The 14,763-nt window shown below is 44.5% G+C and overlaps 1 protein-coding gene across 2 annotated transcripts; it reads left to right on the top strand.

The window, feature by feature from the left end:
* The first annotated feature begins 452 nt into the window (after positions 1–452).
* On the top strand, positions 453–14,595 carry KLHL30 (kelch like family member 30). 2 transcript variants are annotated; one of them, XM_081191389.1, is made up of 8 exons: positions 453–668; positions 2,246–3,083; positions 4,253–4,412; positions 5,845–5,931; positions 6,502–6,657; positions 7,316–7,504; positions 10,650–10,795; positions 13,387–14,595. In XM_081191389.1, the coding sequence occupies exons 2-8, from the start codon at positions 2,310–2,312 to the stop codon at positions 13,633–13,635; spliced, it is 1,761 nt and encodes a 586-aa protein (XP_081047515.1). In that variant the 5' UTR covers positions 453–668; positions 2,246–2,309; the 3' UTR covers positions 13,636–14,595. The 2 variants fall into 2 exon arrangements, with proteins under 2 accessions (XP_081047515.1, XP_081047514.1); XM_081191388.1 differs by having other exon boundaries at positions 454–668; positions 2,240–3,083.
* The last annotated feature ends 168 nt before the right edge of the window (positions 14,596–14,763 follow it).

The raw sequence follows: 14,763 nt of genomic DNA, 5'->3' as shown, positions 1-14,763 counted from the left end.
CTGCCCACCTGGCTACAGGGGCACAAGTAATGAAAATGCCCCTGCTGGTCCTTTCTGGTCCCTCCAGAACAAGCTCCTTTTTCCCACCCACTTCCTCCTCACTGACAACGGCTGCGTCCACATGGCGTTTTATGTTAGAATCAATGGAGACTGAGTACTTGGTTTTTTTATTAACACACAATGTAGATCTGTTGCGTACTTTTTGCCCCTGAAATGCACTTATTGAGAAACTGATTTCATTCCGAAAATAAAAACTCATTGCAGATTGATTCTGCATTATCCCCACAGTTTGCCTATTTGAAAACAGATGTAAGTGCACAGTCTCTTGAGCAGCTTCATATCTGCTTCCCATGGGCACATGACATGCTTTCCTTCCAATGCCCTCTTCTTCTTATCTCTTCATTGGTGTGTTGCTTTAAGAACAGGTGGCCTGGAGAGAATAACTGTCAACGCACTTCCCAGCCCTCTCTGGCTGTAAGCCTCAGTCTAAATATATATATACATACAGAGAAACAAGCATTGGTTGCCTCCAGCCTACAACGGCCTTAAAAAAACACACCACCCAAACCAAGTCAGGGTAACTGCCTCCTCCCAGGGTCAAGGCAAGCCATTCCCCAAGCATTATTCGAGCTCCGACTGTCTGACTGGATGTAAGAGAAGTTAACAAGGTAAGAACCGGAGGCCAGACGGTTTTGATTTCTGGCAGGGCTGAATGGGACAACATGAGATGAGAGGGAACAAGCAAACTGGATTTGGGAAGGTGGAGCTCTCAAGTCAAAAATAGTGTACAGGCCATTAACATGAGGCACAAGGGGCTGTCACAGTTATAAGCCATTATCTGCTAGGAAGCCAAGTATCAAACTTTTCCAGAGATCAAATACCAAGAAGTTCTTATCGATGCAGCACTGCTGAACAGCAAACTACTGAGAGGCAAGTTTCCTGGATATCGGGAAGAAAGGGGTGTGTGTGTCAATATAACCACTAACTAAAATGAGAATATAACCACTAATATTTTTACTGGGGATTTTATTATCGGTAGTGTTTTGCTACTTAATATGGCATAAGTCCAATAGTCAATTACTTTCTAGGTCAGCACTGAGGACCCGGTAGAGTAGATTGGGAAGGCAGGAACAAAAAGATACTGACCTGCCTCCCCCACCAAATTTCATTGCTTATGAACTACAAGCTGTTCCTTTATTAAGAATGACAACGGGAGTAAGACTGCTTACAATACTGTTTTGTCTCCACACATCATATACGGGACTGTGTGTGTCATGTTTCTGTGGAAGCTCATAAAAGCACCGAATTTGTTATTAGGGTCATAGGGGAAGGAAGCTCGATAGCAGAGCAATTGCTTTGTGTACAAAATGTCCCAGGTTCAATGCCTGGCATGTCCAGGTAGGGCTGGGAAATCAGGAACCCAGGAGAATTTCTGCCAGCCAGTGTACACAATACTGAGCTAGACAGGCCCCATGGTATAAGGCAGTTTCCTAGAAACAGAATTCAGCAGCCTTCTGGTAACTTTAGTTTTTATTAACACAACAGCCCACCATCACAATGAAGATGGGAATGAAAGTGTTTGGGCAAGGCTGGTAAAGCCTTAGATGCCATAGTGGGCTCCTGGAGGGACTTTTGGCAGCCTTCCTTCCTCATAACTAGAAAAAGCAGGATAAATTACTGTATTTACAGAGAGCAAAGGTAGCTTTATTGGTTGGTAAGTACCTTTATTGGGAAAAACAAAAAAAAGTCACAAAAATGTGGCAAGCTTTCAATTACCCAGAATGCTTCATGAAGCGAGATGCAGCTTTCTGTGTTTTTGAGAATGCCGTTTAAGAAAGTGGAGTTTCTGAACAGAGAGATTTGAATAAGGTCTGTAGCTCATTCCTCGTTCTATGCAAGGAAAATAGACAGAAGTACTTTTGAGAATCTGAAAGCTTTCAGGGGTGGGGGACATCAGTATAGATTTTTCCTTGGTTATCCCTGCAAGTTCCTTGTAGATATTTCAATCAGGACACACACATATGGCACTGGTTATATTCAGTTGTTTTGGGGTACGGGGTTATATGCCTAGTGTTATTATTTGGACATGCCAGGTCACAACAGTTTGCGCTTCCTTTCAGGGAGTTCCATTGATCCAAAAATGTCACTAAGGAGATTTCACTTCAAGTCATAAGTTGATGAAAAATGTTTCCCATTTGAAGCACAAAACTTATTTACTTCTTCTTTGCTTTCTGATTAGGACTAGGAAAAGTTTGTTTTCTACTGAAGTCATCTAAGGCCATTTCCCACGACAGGAGTGGAGCACCAGCATGGTGAGGAACATCGATGACTTCGATTTTTGCCTTCCATCCCACCCCCAGTCTATTCTGGAAGGACTTCAGACCCTTCGCTCCAATCCAAAACTCTCAGATGTCACCTTAATAGTCGAGGGACATGAATTCCCCTGCCACCGCAGTATCCTGGCCCTCTGCAGCCACTATTTCAATGCCATGTTTGCTGGTGACTTCTTGGAAAGCATTTCAGCTCGTGTAGAGATCAAAGAGGTGGATCCAGCCATTATGGAGACCTTGATTGACTTTGCTTACACAGGGAAGGTGACCATCAACCAAGGGAATGTGGAAGCCTTAATTCGGACATCCAACCAACTCCACTTCCCCGTCCTCCGGAAAGTCTGCAGTCGGTACCTGAGGCAGCAGATGGATGCGACCAACTGTTTGGGCATTTGTGAATTTGGGGAACTGCATGGTTGCCCAGAAGTGTCATCTAAGGCCTGGTCATTTCTGCAGGAGAATTTTGAACTTGTGTCTCAACAAGAGGAGTTCCTGCAGCTATCCAAAGAGAGGCTGGTTATCTACCTGTCCAACAACTTGCTCCAAGTACAAGAAGAGCAGAGTCTAGTTGAGGCTGTGCTGAGGTGGGTGAAGTATGAAAAGTCTGCTAGAGCCATGCACCTGCCAGAACTCCTTGATCTAGTGCATCTGGTTTCATTGCCAGATCAGTACCTGCAGAACCTCTTGTCATCAGAACCACTGATTCAAGAATCGGAGGCTTGCAAGATCATCATCACTAGACATCGTAGCACGGTCAGTTCTTGGAGGCACCACAGTACCCTGATTAAGCTCCAGTTTCAGCCCCAAAGCTAGAAAAGGGGTGCTGTGATCCAATAGCTATAGGTGTCCTTAACTGCAGTGCCTAGAATTTGTTCATCTTGGTATGCCAACTTCTGGTTTGAGATAAGTTTTCATTTCTTAATTAGCTATGAACTGTCACCTTTGGCAGTGGAAGAGTTCCTGACCTTTCCCCACTAGTTCCCCTCTTTCTTCTCTTCTCCCCACCCGCCCATCCATCACTAAGTCCATTGACTCAGGAGGAGCAAGGGTGGGTGTGCATGCAGTTTTCCTAGAGATGCCACTGTGAGGAGCAATGACTGACTTCTTGGTGTACATGGATTATGGTTATGTCTTTCCCAAAGACAGTTATAATTGGATCATTACCAAAAAGGATAGTTTATTTAGATGGGCCTATCTGAATTCACGAGGGGATATGTGCCCCAAAGCCCAAATTTAAAGTGATCACAATTCCAGAGAAACACATGTTAAATACTTTGTTCTAGCCCTTATATTTTAAGAAGAACGTTTAAAGTATGGTCCAAGTGTGCCTAAATCAGTGCATCCAAATTAGTCTAAAAGACAGTGGGAAGTGGCAACAACCATCTGTGAGGAAAGCAGCTGGAAGTCCCTGCCACAGTCTAGCATTTGCAGCGAAGTATGGACGCGGGTGGCACTGTGGGTTAAACCACAGAGCCTAGGACTTGCCGATCAGAAGCTCGGCGGTTCGAATCCCCGCGATGGGGTGAGCTCCTGTTGCTTGGTCCCTGCTCCTGCCAACCTAGCAATTCGAAAGCACTTCAAAGTGCAAGTAGATAAATAGGTACTGCTCCGGCGGGAAGGTAAATGGCGTTTCTGTGTGCTGCTCTGGTTCACCAGAAGCGGCTTAGTCATGCTGGCCACATGACCCGGAAGCTGTACGCTGGCTCCCTCGGCCAATAAAGCGAGATGAGCACCGCAACCCCAGAGTCGGCCACGACTGGACCTAATGGTCAGGGGTCCCTTTACCTTTACCTTTATCCCAGAGTTTTATTTGAGAATTTTGCTGTACTGAATTACATCATACAAGGTCATTGTATAAAGTGATGGAAAAAGGGGAGAGGTGTTGGGCTTCCAGAATCACTGTTTTTTTCCCCTTGTCTAAGTTGGAGAACAGGCCATTTGTCCAGCAGAGACTGAAGGCCCTGCCACAAAAGCTTGAGGAGGTGCTAGTGGTGGTGGGAGGCAGAGCTCTGGAAGAGAATGAAGAAGATGAACAGCAACCACTAATCTCCAGGAATTTTGCCTTTTATAATACTAAGACTAGTAAGTACCTGTCTCCAAACAATGCCAGAACTGCACTCTCCAGCTCAGAGCATCTTTACGTCAGGGAGCAACTAGGCCCACGGTGCTAGGCACTGCAAGGGGATGGCAGCAACTGAACTGGTGTAGCGTTTAGAGGTAGGGGAAATAAAATCTTCACTTTGGTACCTGTTGCTATCATCTTTATGAGTTGGCCTTTACAGGGTAGGCCATGCTTGATGGTGCCACTCTGTAGTGTTTTGGGGAAATGCATGTTTCCAGACCCTTGGTGGTGGGTGGGTGGAAAAGATGAGACCTGAATCCCTCAGAAACAAGACAGAGAACCAATTATTGCAGAATAACCAGAATATGAATACAGAGGGCCTAGTATACTACAGCTCCCATCAACCCCAGCAAGCACAACCCATGGTCAGGGGTGATGGAACTGGTATTGCAACAAAATCCAGAGGTCCTGCCAGTTATCTCATTGATTTTGTGTACACCAGTCAGGTTGTTTTAGCTCTTAGCTAGCAGTTTGGTAGAATATTACACGTGCTGTTGTCTTTCTATCACAGCCCCCCCCCCCCAAAAAAAAACAACTACAATGGGCTGGAAGTTTAACTTCATTTGCTCCTTTTGCTTTCTCTTCCTTCACAGAATTCCTCTGGAATCAACAATAAAACCTCTCACCCTTCCCTCACAGAGTGGTTCCACTCTTTTATTGTTATTTATTTATTTGGCGATTATCCAGTTCTTAGATTTGCCTTTATCTATTTGCTGTTAAGTGAAAAAGTTTGAAAAATATAGGTACCAGTACATAAACATTTAACATTTAGACTTGCCATCTCAAAACACCTAATGTTATCCAAACCCACTTTCTGTAGCAGAAACACTGGTGAGGGCAGAAGCAACCATGCCTTGGACTTCGACAAACAAGGCTTTCAGTATGATGTAATGCTCTGTGCTCTTTTGGCGTTGGTGCCTGCTGAGCAGCTGCATTCATCTCAGGCCAATGTTGACGTTGGAAGCTGTTGGGCAGGCCTGCAAATGCAGTGCATTGGGTAGAAAAACTAATTTGGAGAAGAGGACCTTTCTCATCGTTGGCATTATCTTCGCAATATGATGCAATCGGAATGTATTCTGATAACACTGTGAACAATGAAGCAGATAATGACCATAGATAATTACCTTCAAACACACGTAGGTTTGAATAGGACTGTTTCAATATGGAAAAGTTCCATGGAAAAGAAGTGCATTTGGTCTAATCATATCACTGTCATGGGTCATGGTCTTGATTTAGGGTAGTACTATGGAGTGATGGAACCCATAGGGGGCAAAATCTCTTCACCTGAGAGTAGTAAAGAGTCTCAGAAAAACTAGAGCATTTACTGGTTATACTGGTTACCTGATTATAACACTTTGAGGGCCAATTACATGTTTGGTTCTATTATTTCAGAAAGCTGGAATGCTCTGCCTGATTTTCCAGACTACAATAAATGGGGTTTTTCTGTGATTGCTCTAAATAATGATGTTTATGTCACAGGTAAGGATAGTGCTCTTTCCAAGTCTATGTTGTTACTAAGCCTTTGAACCTTTTTGGCGTGTTCCCATACTAAGACATTCTGCTGAGATCTTGGGAGGATGGATTTAGTTGTTTGGGGTGTGTTCTGGCCTAAAACAGATAATTTAAATCAGGGCAGCCAGATTGCATAGTTATCTAATAAAATGTAAACTGAACCACAACCCACCATTTTGAGTCATATTTTGCTCACAGATTCCACAAGATTTTCAAGAGAACCAGAACGCCTAACAAAAATATCATGAGGGTGTTAAAACTGGCAGAGGAAGAGGAGTGCGGGGGGAGCGCACCGCCCCCGGCAGCGCGATCCCGATGGGGTGCCATCGTGGCTGCCACTCCTCCCACACTGGGCACCATGCCCCATGACGTGTGCCAGCCCCGCCCCTACCTGCTCTCCGCCCCCCGGTGCCGGAGCATGAAGCTCCGCCACTGGGTGTTAAGCCATAATAATGTATTAAGCCGTAATATTGAAGTGCTTGTACAAAAGTGTCTACTAGGACTCTGTGTGAGTATGATGGCTATTTCCGTTTTCAGGTGGCTCCAGAGGATCACGGAATGACACATGGTCAACAACTCAGTCCTGGTGCTTCTGCCTCAAGGATGGTGTCTGGAAGCCCATTGCACCAATGCTGAAGCCACGAACCAACCACGCCAGCGCTGTCCTCAATGGAGAGATCTATGCCATTGGTGGTAGGCAGTGAGATCTGTAACGTGGGGGCCTCTTGCTTTACGTGCATGGGAACAACAGGCACTAACAAGGATGAGGCTGGTTTAGTTTGGACAATATCATAATGTGCCCTCTGGCCATTCCATGTCCCTACACTACAGCTTGAGCAGAAGAGCCTGCCTTTGTGGGACTGAATTTCATACAGAAGGTTGTGTCTCATTCACTTATATCCAGAGGACTTGGATGCTTAAGAGCCAGTGTGGTGTGGTGATTTAGAGCAGTAGACTCGTAATCTGGTGAACCGTGAACCAGGTTCTCTTCCCCGCTCCTCCACATGCAGCTGCTGGGTGACCTTGGGCTAGTCACACTTCTCTGAAGTCTCTCAGCCTCACTCACCTCACAGAGTGTTTGTTGTGGAGGAGGAAGGGAAAGGAGAATGTTAGCCGCTTTGAGACTCCTTAGGGTAGAGATAAAGTGGGATATCAAATCCCAACTCTTCTTCTTCTTCTTAAGTCCATCAATTTCATTGGTGTACTGTGACTATGATTGTTGGAGACACAACCCAGACCCTACATATTAGACTTGTGGGTTCTTTTGGCACTAGTGTTGCTCAGTGCAAATATCTGTAGGCCTTGACTGTGCTCAAACCTCCTTTCCCCCCACTTCTCACATTGTCTGTAGGCACCGCGGTGGACGTTGTGGAGGTGGAGTGTTATGATCCTTATAATGACAGCTGGTGCTTTGTGAGCCCTGCCTTGAAGTACGTCAGCAACTTCACCATCGCCGGGTGTCTTGGGAAGTTGTACCTCATTGGCTCTTGTGCTGTCAAATACAATGCATTAACCCTGCAGTGTTACAACCCTGCAATAGGTAAGAAGGAACAGAGGGGAATGTGTATGGATGGCTTTTCCAAAGCAGGCCGTGGGCTCACAGAGCAGGCCAAGGTGGGTGGGGCAGGTGCAAAACCAGAATCCTTTCTATTCTGCAAACTTGGAAATGGGCCCTGTGGCAGGGGCTTTGCTAAGTACTTAAAAGACCTGGGGCATAGACCCCAAGACACAGAGTTGCCTCTGCAAAAATCAAAATGGCAGATGTCGGGTCTCACTGGCACTGTGCTTTGTAACATGTCCAAACACCCTGTTTGCAGGGTGTGTGTGGTTGAAAATGGGGGGGGGGCAGGAGATCCAGGGCCCAGGGCAAAAGGCCCAGAGCTTGGGCAGCTAGGAATAGGGGAAATAGGGGAGAAATTTGGTTCAGTTCATACTTAAAAGCGAACTTACTTTATTTGTACTTCCTGAAACAATTTGCAAACTGAAACGTGACTATCTTTTGAAATTCGCACCTCTCCTAATTTGACAATGCAGTTCCCCAGCCAATAAATGTGCATGAAAATGCATTTACTAGGATAAAATGAGCATATAGTTACATATATTGGAGATAATAAATACAAAAACACCTTGCATTAGGCAAAATTGCTTGTAAAAATGTGTATTAGACAAAACTGCATGAAGATGTATATTTAAGGAGAATTTCATACAAAAATGCTGATTTTTTAATGGGGACTTTTTATATTTTAAAAAGTGCATACTGATGAGGAAATATGCTGAATCAACTTAAGACTGGAAAAATGAGAGGAAATGAAAGAAAGTGAAATTGATGTGAAACTGAATTTGCCCATTCCTACTTTTGCCCATTGCCTCCCTTCCCATGCCCAGCAATGCCCCCTGCTCTGGTTTAGTTCTAAATTCCTTGTGAAAATGTTTTTGTCATCATTAGTATTGAAACTGAAGCCATTACTTCCTACCACATGTCCTTAGAAGAATATACAAGTCTTGCAAAATGCTTTTCATGATAGAGGGTGGGATGTGTGTTGAGGGACACATTACTTTTCCTCTCCCTCCCATTGGATTAAATACTATAAATATAAAACTGGCCGGTTGTTGATTTGCAGGAGAGGCCCTTTTGAGAATGCCATCACTTACAGAGTTTCACTTAATGGGCATGAGGGATGTATTTTGTGTTGCTTGCAGATTGTGAAATGCACCCCCTTCAGAGCTACGATAGTCCCCGCTCTCTCTGTTTCTAGAAACAGTGTCAAGAAGACACATACTTTTAATTTGACCTTTTAGATTGCTTTTAGTACCGCTGTTGCTTGTGATGTTTTAAACGAAGCTTTATTGTTTTAAGGTTTTTATGATTATGATGTTGTTTTAATTGGTTTGGTTTGCTTAGTTTGTTTTATTGTTTTGAGTTTTGTTCTCCTTGCAGCTGAGCCACCCCTACCTAAGTGCAGTGCTTTATTTTTTCATTTCTGAGTGAATGCCAACTGTGTTTTCTCCCACTTAAGAATAAAGGTGTGCATTCACGCATGCCTGTGAAGTGGGGCCTACATCTGCTGCCAGCCTCTGGTGATGACAGCCCTTGCGAATCATTCTTCCCCCATCCACAGAATAGCCCCATCTTTCGTTCTGTTTCTTGGCCATGCCAAAGTGTTGTGGAATGTGGGCAGCTCAGTTTTATGTATGCAAATATGAACAGTGGGCTTGCTGTTAATTGCCTGCGGCCCATTTGACCTGTTTGAACCCTGATACTGCTTTGGTATGGCTTTTTATTTCAATTTGTCTTATGTCCCAAAAGCTAATTTATATGGGGCGGAGGGAGAAGTTGTTAATGGGGTGTGACTTCCTGCACTGGCTCGCAGCCCAGAGTATCTTCCGGCAGCTAATGCTAGACTTCATTTGTGTCTTTCTGCTGGGGACACAGCCTACTCCACTTCCTACTTCAGTTTCTGGAGTTGCTCCTAGTGCTCCTTAATCCAGCTGCCTATACAATGGTACCTCGGGTTAAGAACTTAATTCGTTCTGGAGGTCCGTTCTTAACCTGAAACTGTTCTTAACCTGAGGTACCACTTTAGCTAATGGGGCCTCCAGCCGCCGCACCCCCGCACGATTTCTGTTCTCATCCTGAAGCAAAGTTCTTAACCTGAGGTACTATTTCTGGGTTAGCGGAGTCTGTAACCTGAAGCGTCTGTAACCCGAGGTACCACTGTATTTAGATGTGCAAGTGATCTATTTGCCACATCTTTTAGAAAAACTCTCAGCTAGCATCAATTTGCTTTACGTAATCAGGAAAGGTATTTGGTACGATGTGACTCAGGTTTAGTTGCCTGTGGGGGCCATGTGGCAAACTGCAGCACCTTCCATTTTTGTCTCATGATGTTATGCTATATAGGAAGGACGTCGTTCATCCGTTTGCCATGTCAGCTCCCACCCACAAGCCCATCTCAGGATGTTACATAGCAAACACTAATAGTACCTTGGTATTCTTGATACCCTGGATACTTTTAAATGTGGCTTTTACTCATGTTCTCTTACACTGTTACCTGCCAGAAGACCTCGTATACTCCTTTGGCTATTAACACAGAAGAGCTGTGGCTCAGTGGTAGGGCTTCTGCTATGCCTGCAGAAGACTCCCTGCCATCTTTAGGTAGGGGAATGCCCCCCTGCCAGAAACCCTTGAGGGCCACTGCCAGCCAGTGCACGCAATACTGAGCTAGTCGGACCAATGGTCTGACTCAGTAGAAGGCCGGTTCCTGTGAACCTATGCAGACGTTGTTTTCCTGTGATTCTCTTGCTTCCCAGCCCAGTAAAGGCAGCAGTGATGACGGGAATGATGTGATCAAAAGTACAACAAAGTGTGTTGAAAACTCACATAAGCACACATGTCTATTGCAGCCAAGCTGAAATCAGGACAGGCTGTTTCACTGACGCTGGTTTTACATGTAAACAATCCTGACCTTTGCAGGACTGATCTAGGGCAGTCTCTTGTGACAATCTGCCCCTGCTCCATTTCTTGTCCATCTTCCTTTTTAGCTCCCCCATCCCCTGAGATTCATATGTCATTCTAATATAGAATGTTTTCAATATATAAAATTATTATTATTATTATTATTATTATTATTATTATTATTATTATTATTGCTACTACTACTATTACTATTATTGTTATCTTCTAGATGTGTGGAGTGTAATTGCATCCCCTTTCATCCCCAAATACCTCTCTGCTCCTCGATGTGCCTCTCTGCATGGAGCCATCTACCTTATTGGCGACAACACAAAGAAAGTCTATGTGTATGATCCAGATGCTAATATATGGCAGAAGGTGGGTAAGGGAGTAATGTCCTTTCACCACTATGTTTCCAGGGAAGGTCTGTGGCTGTAGCACCCATAGAAGTAAATACAGATTTCTGTGGCCTATAGGTTTGTTACGGGGAGCGGGCGTTTTAAAATGCCGTATTTCTTCCCCCTGCTTCCCCCCCTTGACACTTTCCCAGAATGCTTAACGCAAAGTAATATGTGAACAATGCCTGAAGGATGAGTGTCCATGTTCCACCATGGCAGGAAGCCTATTCCTTGAGTGAGGATATCCCTGGTAGCAAGCACAGCATGGCCTGTTCCTCCAGCCTGTTTGGCTTCAGTGAAGATGTGTGTAATGTTGTTGGAGGGTTGGTTTACGCAGCGTCATCCTCAAACCCTGCGGCAGCTGTTCGCATGGCGTCAGTGCTCAGCTGACTGTGTAGCGCCCACTCCAGTCCTCAGGACAGGTGCAAAGAATGCCCTGCCAGTCTCTCCATCTCTGTAGATCTATGAATAATGGTCAGTTTCCGGCCATCCATTGGTTATGCTCTTGACGGCTGCCTCTTTAACACTTTCATGGCAGCATCTTGTCATCAAGCAGTTTCTCAGCAAGCGTTTTGCCTGTTTGGACCCAAGAACTATTCCTCTGCAACCTCGCCCTGTGATCTTTTCATGGTGTTCTGCCGGAGAGGTTGACAGACGTTATGACAAACAAGAATATAGCCCAGCCTTCTTAATGGAGTAACTACATACAGACATGGGTGGCGCTGTGGGTTAAACCACAGAGCCTAGGACTTGCCAATCAGAAGGTCGGCGGTTCGAATCCCCGTAATGGGGTGAGATCCCGTTGCTCAGTCCCTGCTCCTGCTAACCTAGCAGTTCAAAAGCACATCAAAGTGTAAGTAGATAAATAGGTACTGCTCCGGCGGGAAGGTAAACGGCATTTCCGTGCGTTGCTCTGGTTCGCCAGAAGCGGCTTAGTCATCCTGGCCACATAACCCAGAAGCTGTACGCCGGCTCCCTCGGCCAATAAAGCGAGATGAGCGCCACAACCCCAGAATCGGGCATGACTGGATATAATGGTCAGGGGTCCCTTTACCTTTACTTTTACATACAGTTGAGGGAGGGAGGGAGGGAGACAGAGGATAAAGGAGAGGGGTGACTTTTACAATTCAACGGACTACACCACTGGTGGCCAGTCTTTTCGGCAGGTGTAAGTTCGCAGCATAGCAGGGGCATTACAGTACAAACGCAGCCTCCCTCTGTGCTTCATGACAGTTTAGCATCTTCTCTACTGAGCTGGGAAGCAGACAGCAACATAGTATTAAAGAAATCAGCTGGCGTGCAGCCCTGACCTTATGCCACAGGCTCAGGGGGCAGCCTGCCACAAACTCCTGCTGCATCCACCACTTCTGGCATATGCGCCTACTAGATTGGACACCCATTGCTATGCCATATCAGGGATGGCATGTCTATACATGCCTATACATAGGCAACGAGACAAGATGAACTCAAGTATATGTAGAATTTCAGATTTGCTTGGCTTAGTAGACAGAAATAAGTAAATGTGTCAAAAATGTATAGTTAAAGTGTGCTTAAAAATGCATACATTCAAGAAAATAGGCATTCTATTAGGGGAAATTGCTTTGTAAAAAATGTGTATATTAGGCATATTTGCTTACAAAAATGTGAACATTACAAGAAAATTACACTAAAGTGCTGAAGAATTTCCACGATGTCTTAAAAAAAATAATCTGCAAACTGAATTTCAGAGTGGAAAAACAGAGAAACTGAAATCAATCAGTTCATCCATCTCTAATCCTGCAATACTGTACACACTTACCTAGGAGTCAGTCCCACTGAATTTAATGGGACTTGCTTCTGGATAGACATGCATCGAATTGCACTGCTAATGTCTTTGGAATTAGAGCTCTTAACTGAATAATGTTGTTAATATACAAATAAAGATATCCTGCATTCATGTAATTGTAGATGTGTTACTTGCTGCCATTGCAAAAAGCCTCATCCTCCAATCTGAGGATGATTCACATGCTCCTCCATCACAGACATGTGTCTTGGCCTGTTCTCTGAAGTACGGGCTACTATTATCAAACTTTTTGCATCCCACATTTCAAGAGATGCAAAAAGAACCCCATTTGGACTTTTCTGATGAACAAGGTATCTAAGGCTGGTGTGTACCAAATCAAGTTTTTTTTACCTCTTATAGAAATACCCAGACAACACCTTAATAACTCTGCTAAGGAAAGGGTGAGAGACCCCCCCCCCTCCAAGGGGTTTGATGATATTAACTTGCACTATATATTTCAGCCACTGGATGGCAGCACAAACCCCCATCATATGATTCCATCAAGGAACTAGGTGCAAACTACAGATAGGTTGGTCTGCCATAGTCAAAATAAAAAAATTCCTTCCTGTAGCACCTTAAAGACCAACTAAGTTAGTTCTTGGTATAAGCTTTCGTGTGCATGCACACTTCTTCAGATAGAAACTGTATGTTGCCAATCTACTGTCTTATTTACAGCGGTTTCCGCTGTGGTTGTTGTATATGATTTGCCACATAAACACAGATCCAAATCACGTCCACTCTGTTTGCAGGTGCAACAGCTTCACACCCTCCATGAAAACGGAGGGATGGTACCTCTTGGAGGAAAACTCTTTGTCACTGGAGGATACTGGAAGGGCATGGACGGTGACTATCAGGTGGAGATGGAAATTTATGACTGCACTAAGGATGTCTGGAGAAGGGAAGGAGCCCTCCCCTGCTTATGGCTCTACCACAGCTCCTCCTCTATCTTCATGGATACTTCGAGGTGGAGGGAACCTTTCCTAGGAGACCATTTGTGAGCAGAGGATGGAACAAGGCCTCACAGCACAGCAGCTCCTGCCACAAGTTCGGAAAAGGAACAGAGTTTTCAACATCACACTTGTACACTTCCTTTTGCCTTTTTTGTTCAGACTGTTTGAATGGTTCTATCCCCCCCCCCCGCCCACTACAGCTCTTGTTGGGCTGAATCACCTTGCCCACATAATTAGGATGGATAACTTTGGTCACAGCACTAGCACGAAAACACCAGTGGAGAACATGAAATGATAACCTGCCTTTAAGAATTGCAAGAAGCGAGGGGTTAAAACAAAAAAACCCTGCAGTGGACATATCATCAGAAACAAAAGACTGCGTTAACCTCTATGGTTAAACATAGTGCCAGGCGGCCTTGACAGTGTCTACCAACATAATGTGTGAATTAGGAGCTTACAGAACTTGGCCAAGAAAACTTGGCAATTTTAAAAAATTGTTCAGTGTCCATTCTGGAACAATGCCGCAGCTGAGACCTGTGAGATTCCAGTGCACAGCACATGATGAGTATTATGCTCATTTTGCTAGAGAACCTGGCTTCCCTGAGCAATGCTGCCCGCAGTTAAGTGTGCATAAGTCCATTGATGTCATTGATTGCTTCACTCTTTTGGACTGTGGCCAGAGTCCGAAAGGGGCCAGAAGTAACATGAGCCAGCTCTAAATTAAAACTAGAAGTCTCTCAGTGCTAATTTGAGATCGTGGTGACTAAGATCGATGAGTGACATTAGTGACCCATTTATCAGAAGTTTCTCTGGTTTCTCTGGAATTCTTATTTTTATATCTGTTTTTATTGCCCTAGGATTCTTTCTGCATATCACAAGGCACATTTTCTGTTCAGTTTAAATATCTTGCATGTGGACTGTATGAATTTTACCTGTAAAATGGACTCGCCTCTTCCTGTTGATTTCTACAATTCATCAGTATGGTCAAGAAATCTGATAATAACTTCATCATGAATTGTGTAGTCTTTTCTTTCTACTGTTGGTGCTTGATTAAGTAACTATATTTTCTTTTAGGTAGGTTTTAAAGGCTGGACAGTCACAGAAGCCCCCTTCCATCGTCATTATAGGAGTGTTTTATACGAATCATACGTATGTAGCTGATTAATGGCCCATAGA

This window comes from Podarcis bocagei (assembly GCF_964188305.1).
Source record: "Podarcis bocagei genome assembly, chromosome: 4".
NCBI classification, from domain to species: Eukaryota; Metazoa; Chordata; class Lepidosauria; order Squamata; family Lacertidae; genus Podarcis; species Podarcis bocagei.
Note: the sequence above shows the minus strand (reverse complement) of the source record. Positions and strands in the feature narration are given on the sequence as shown.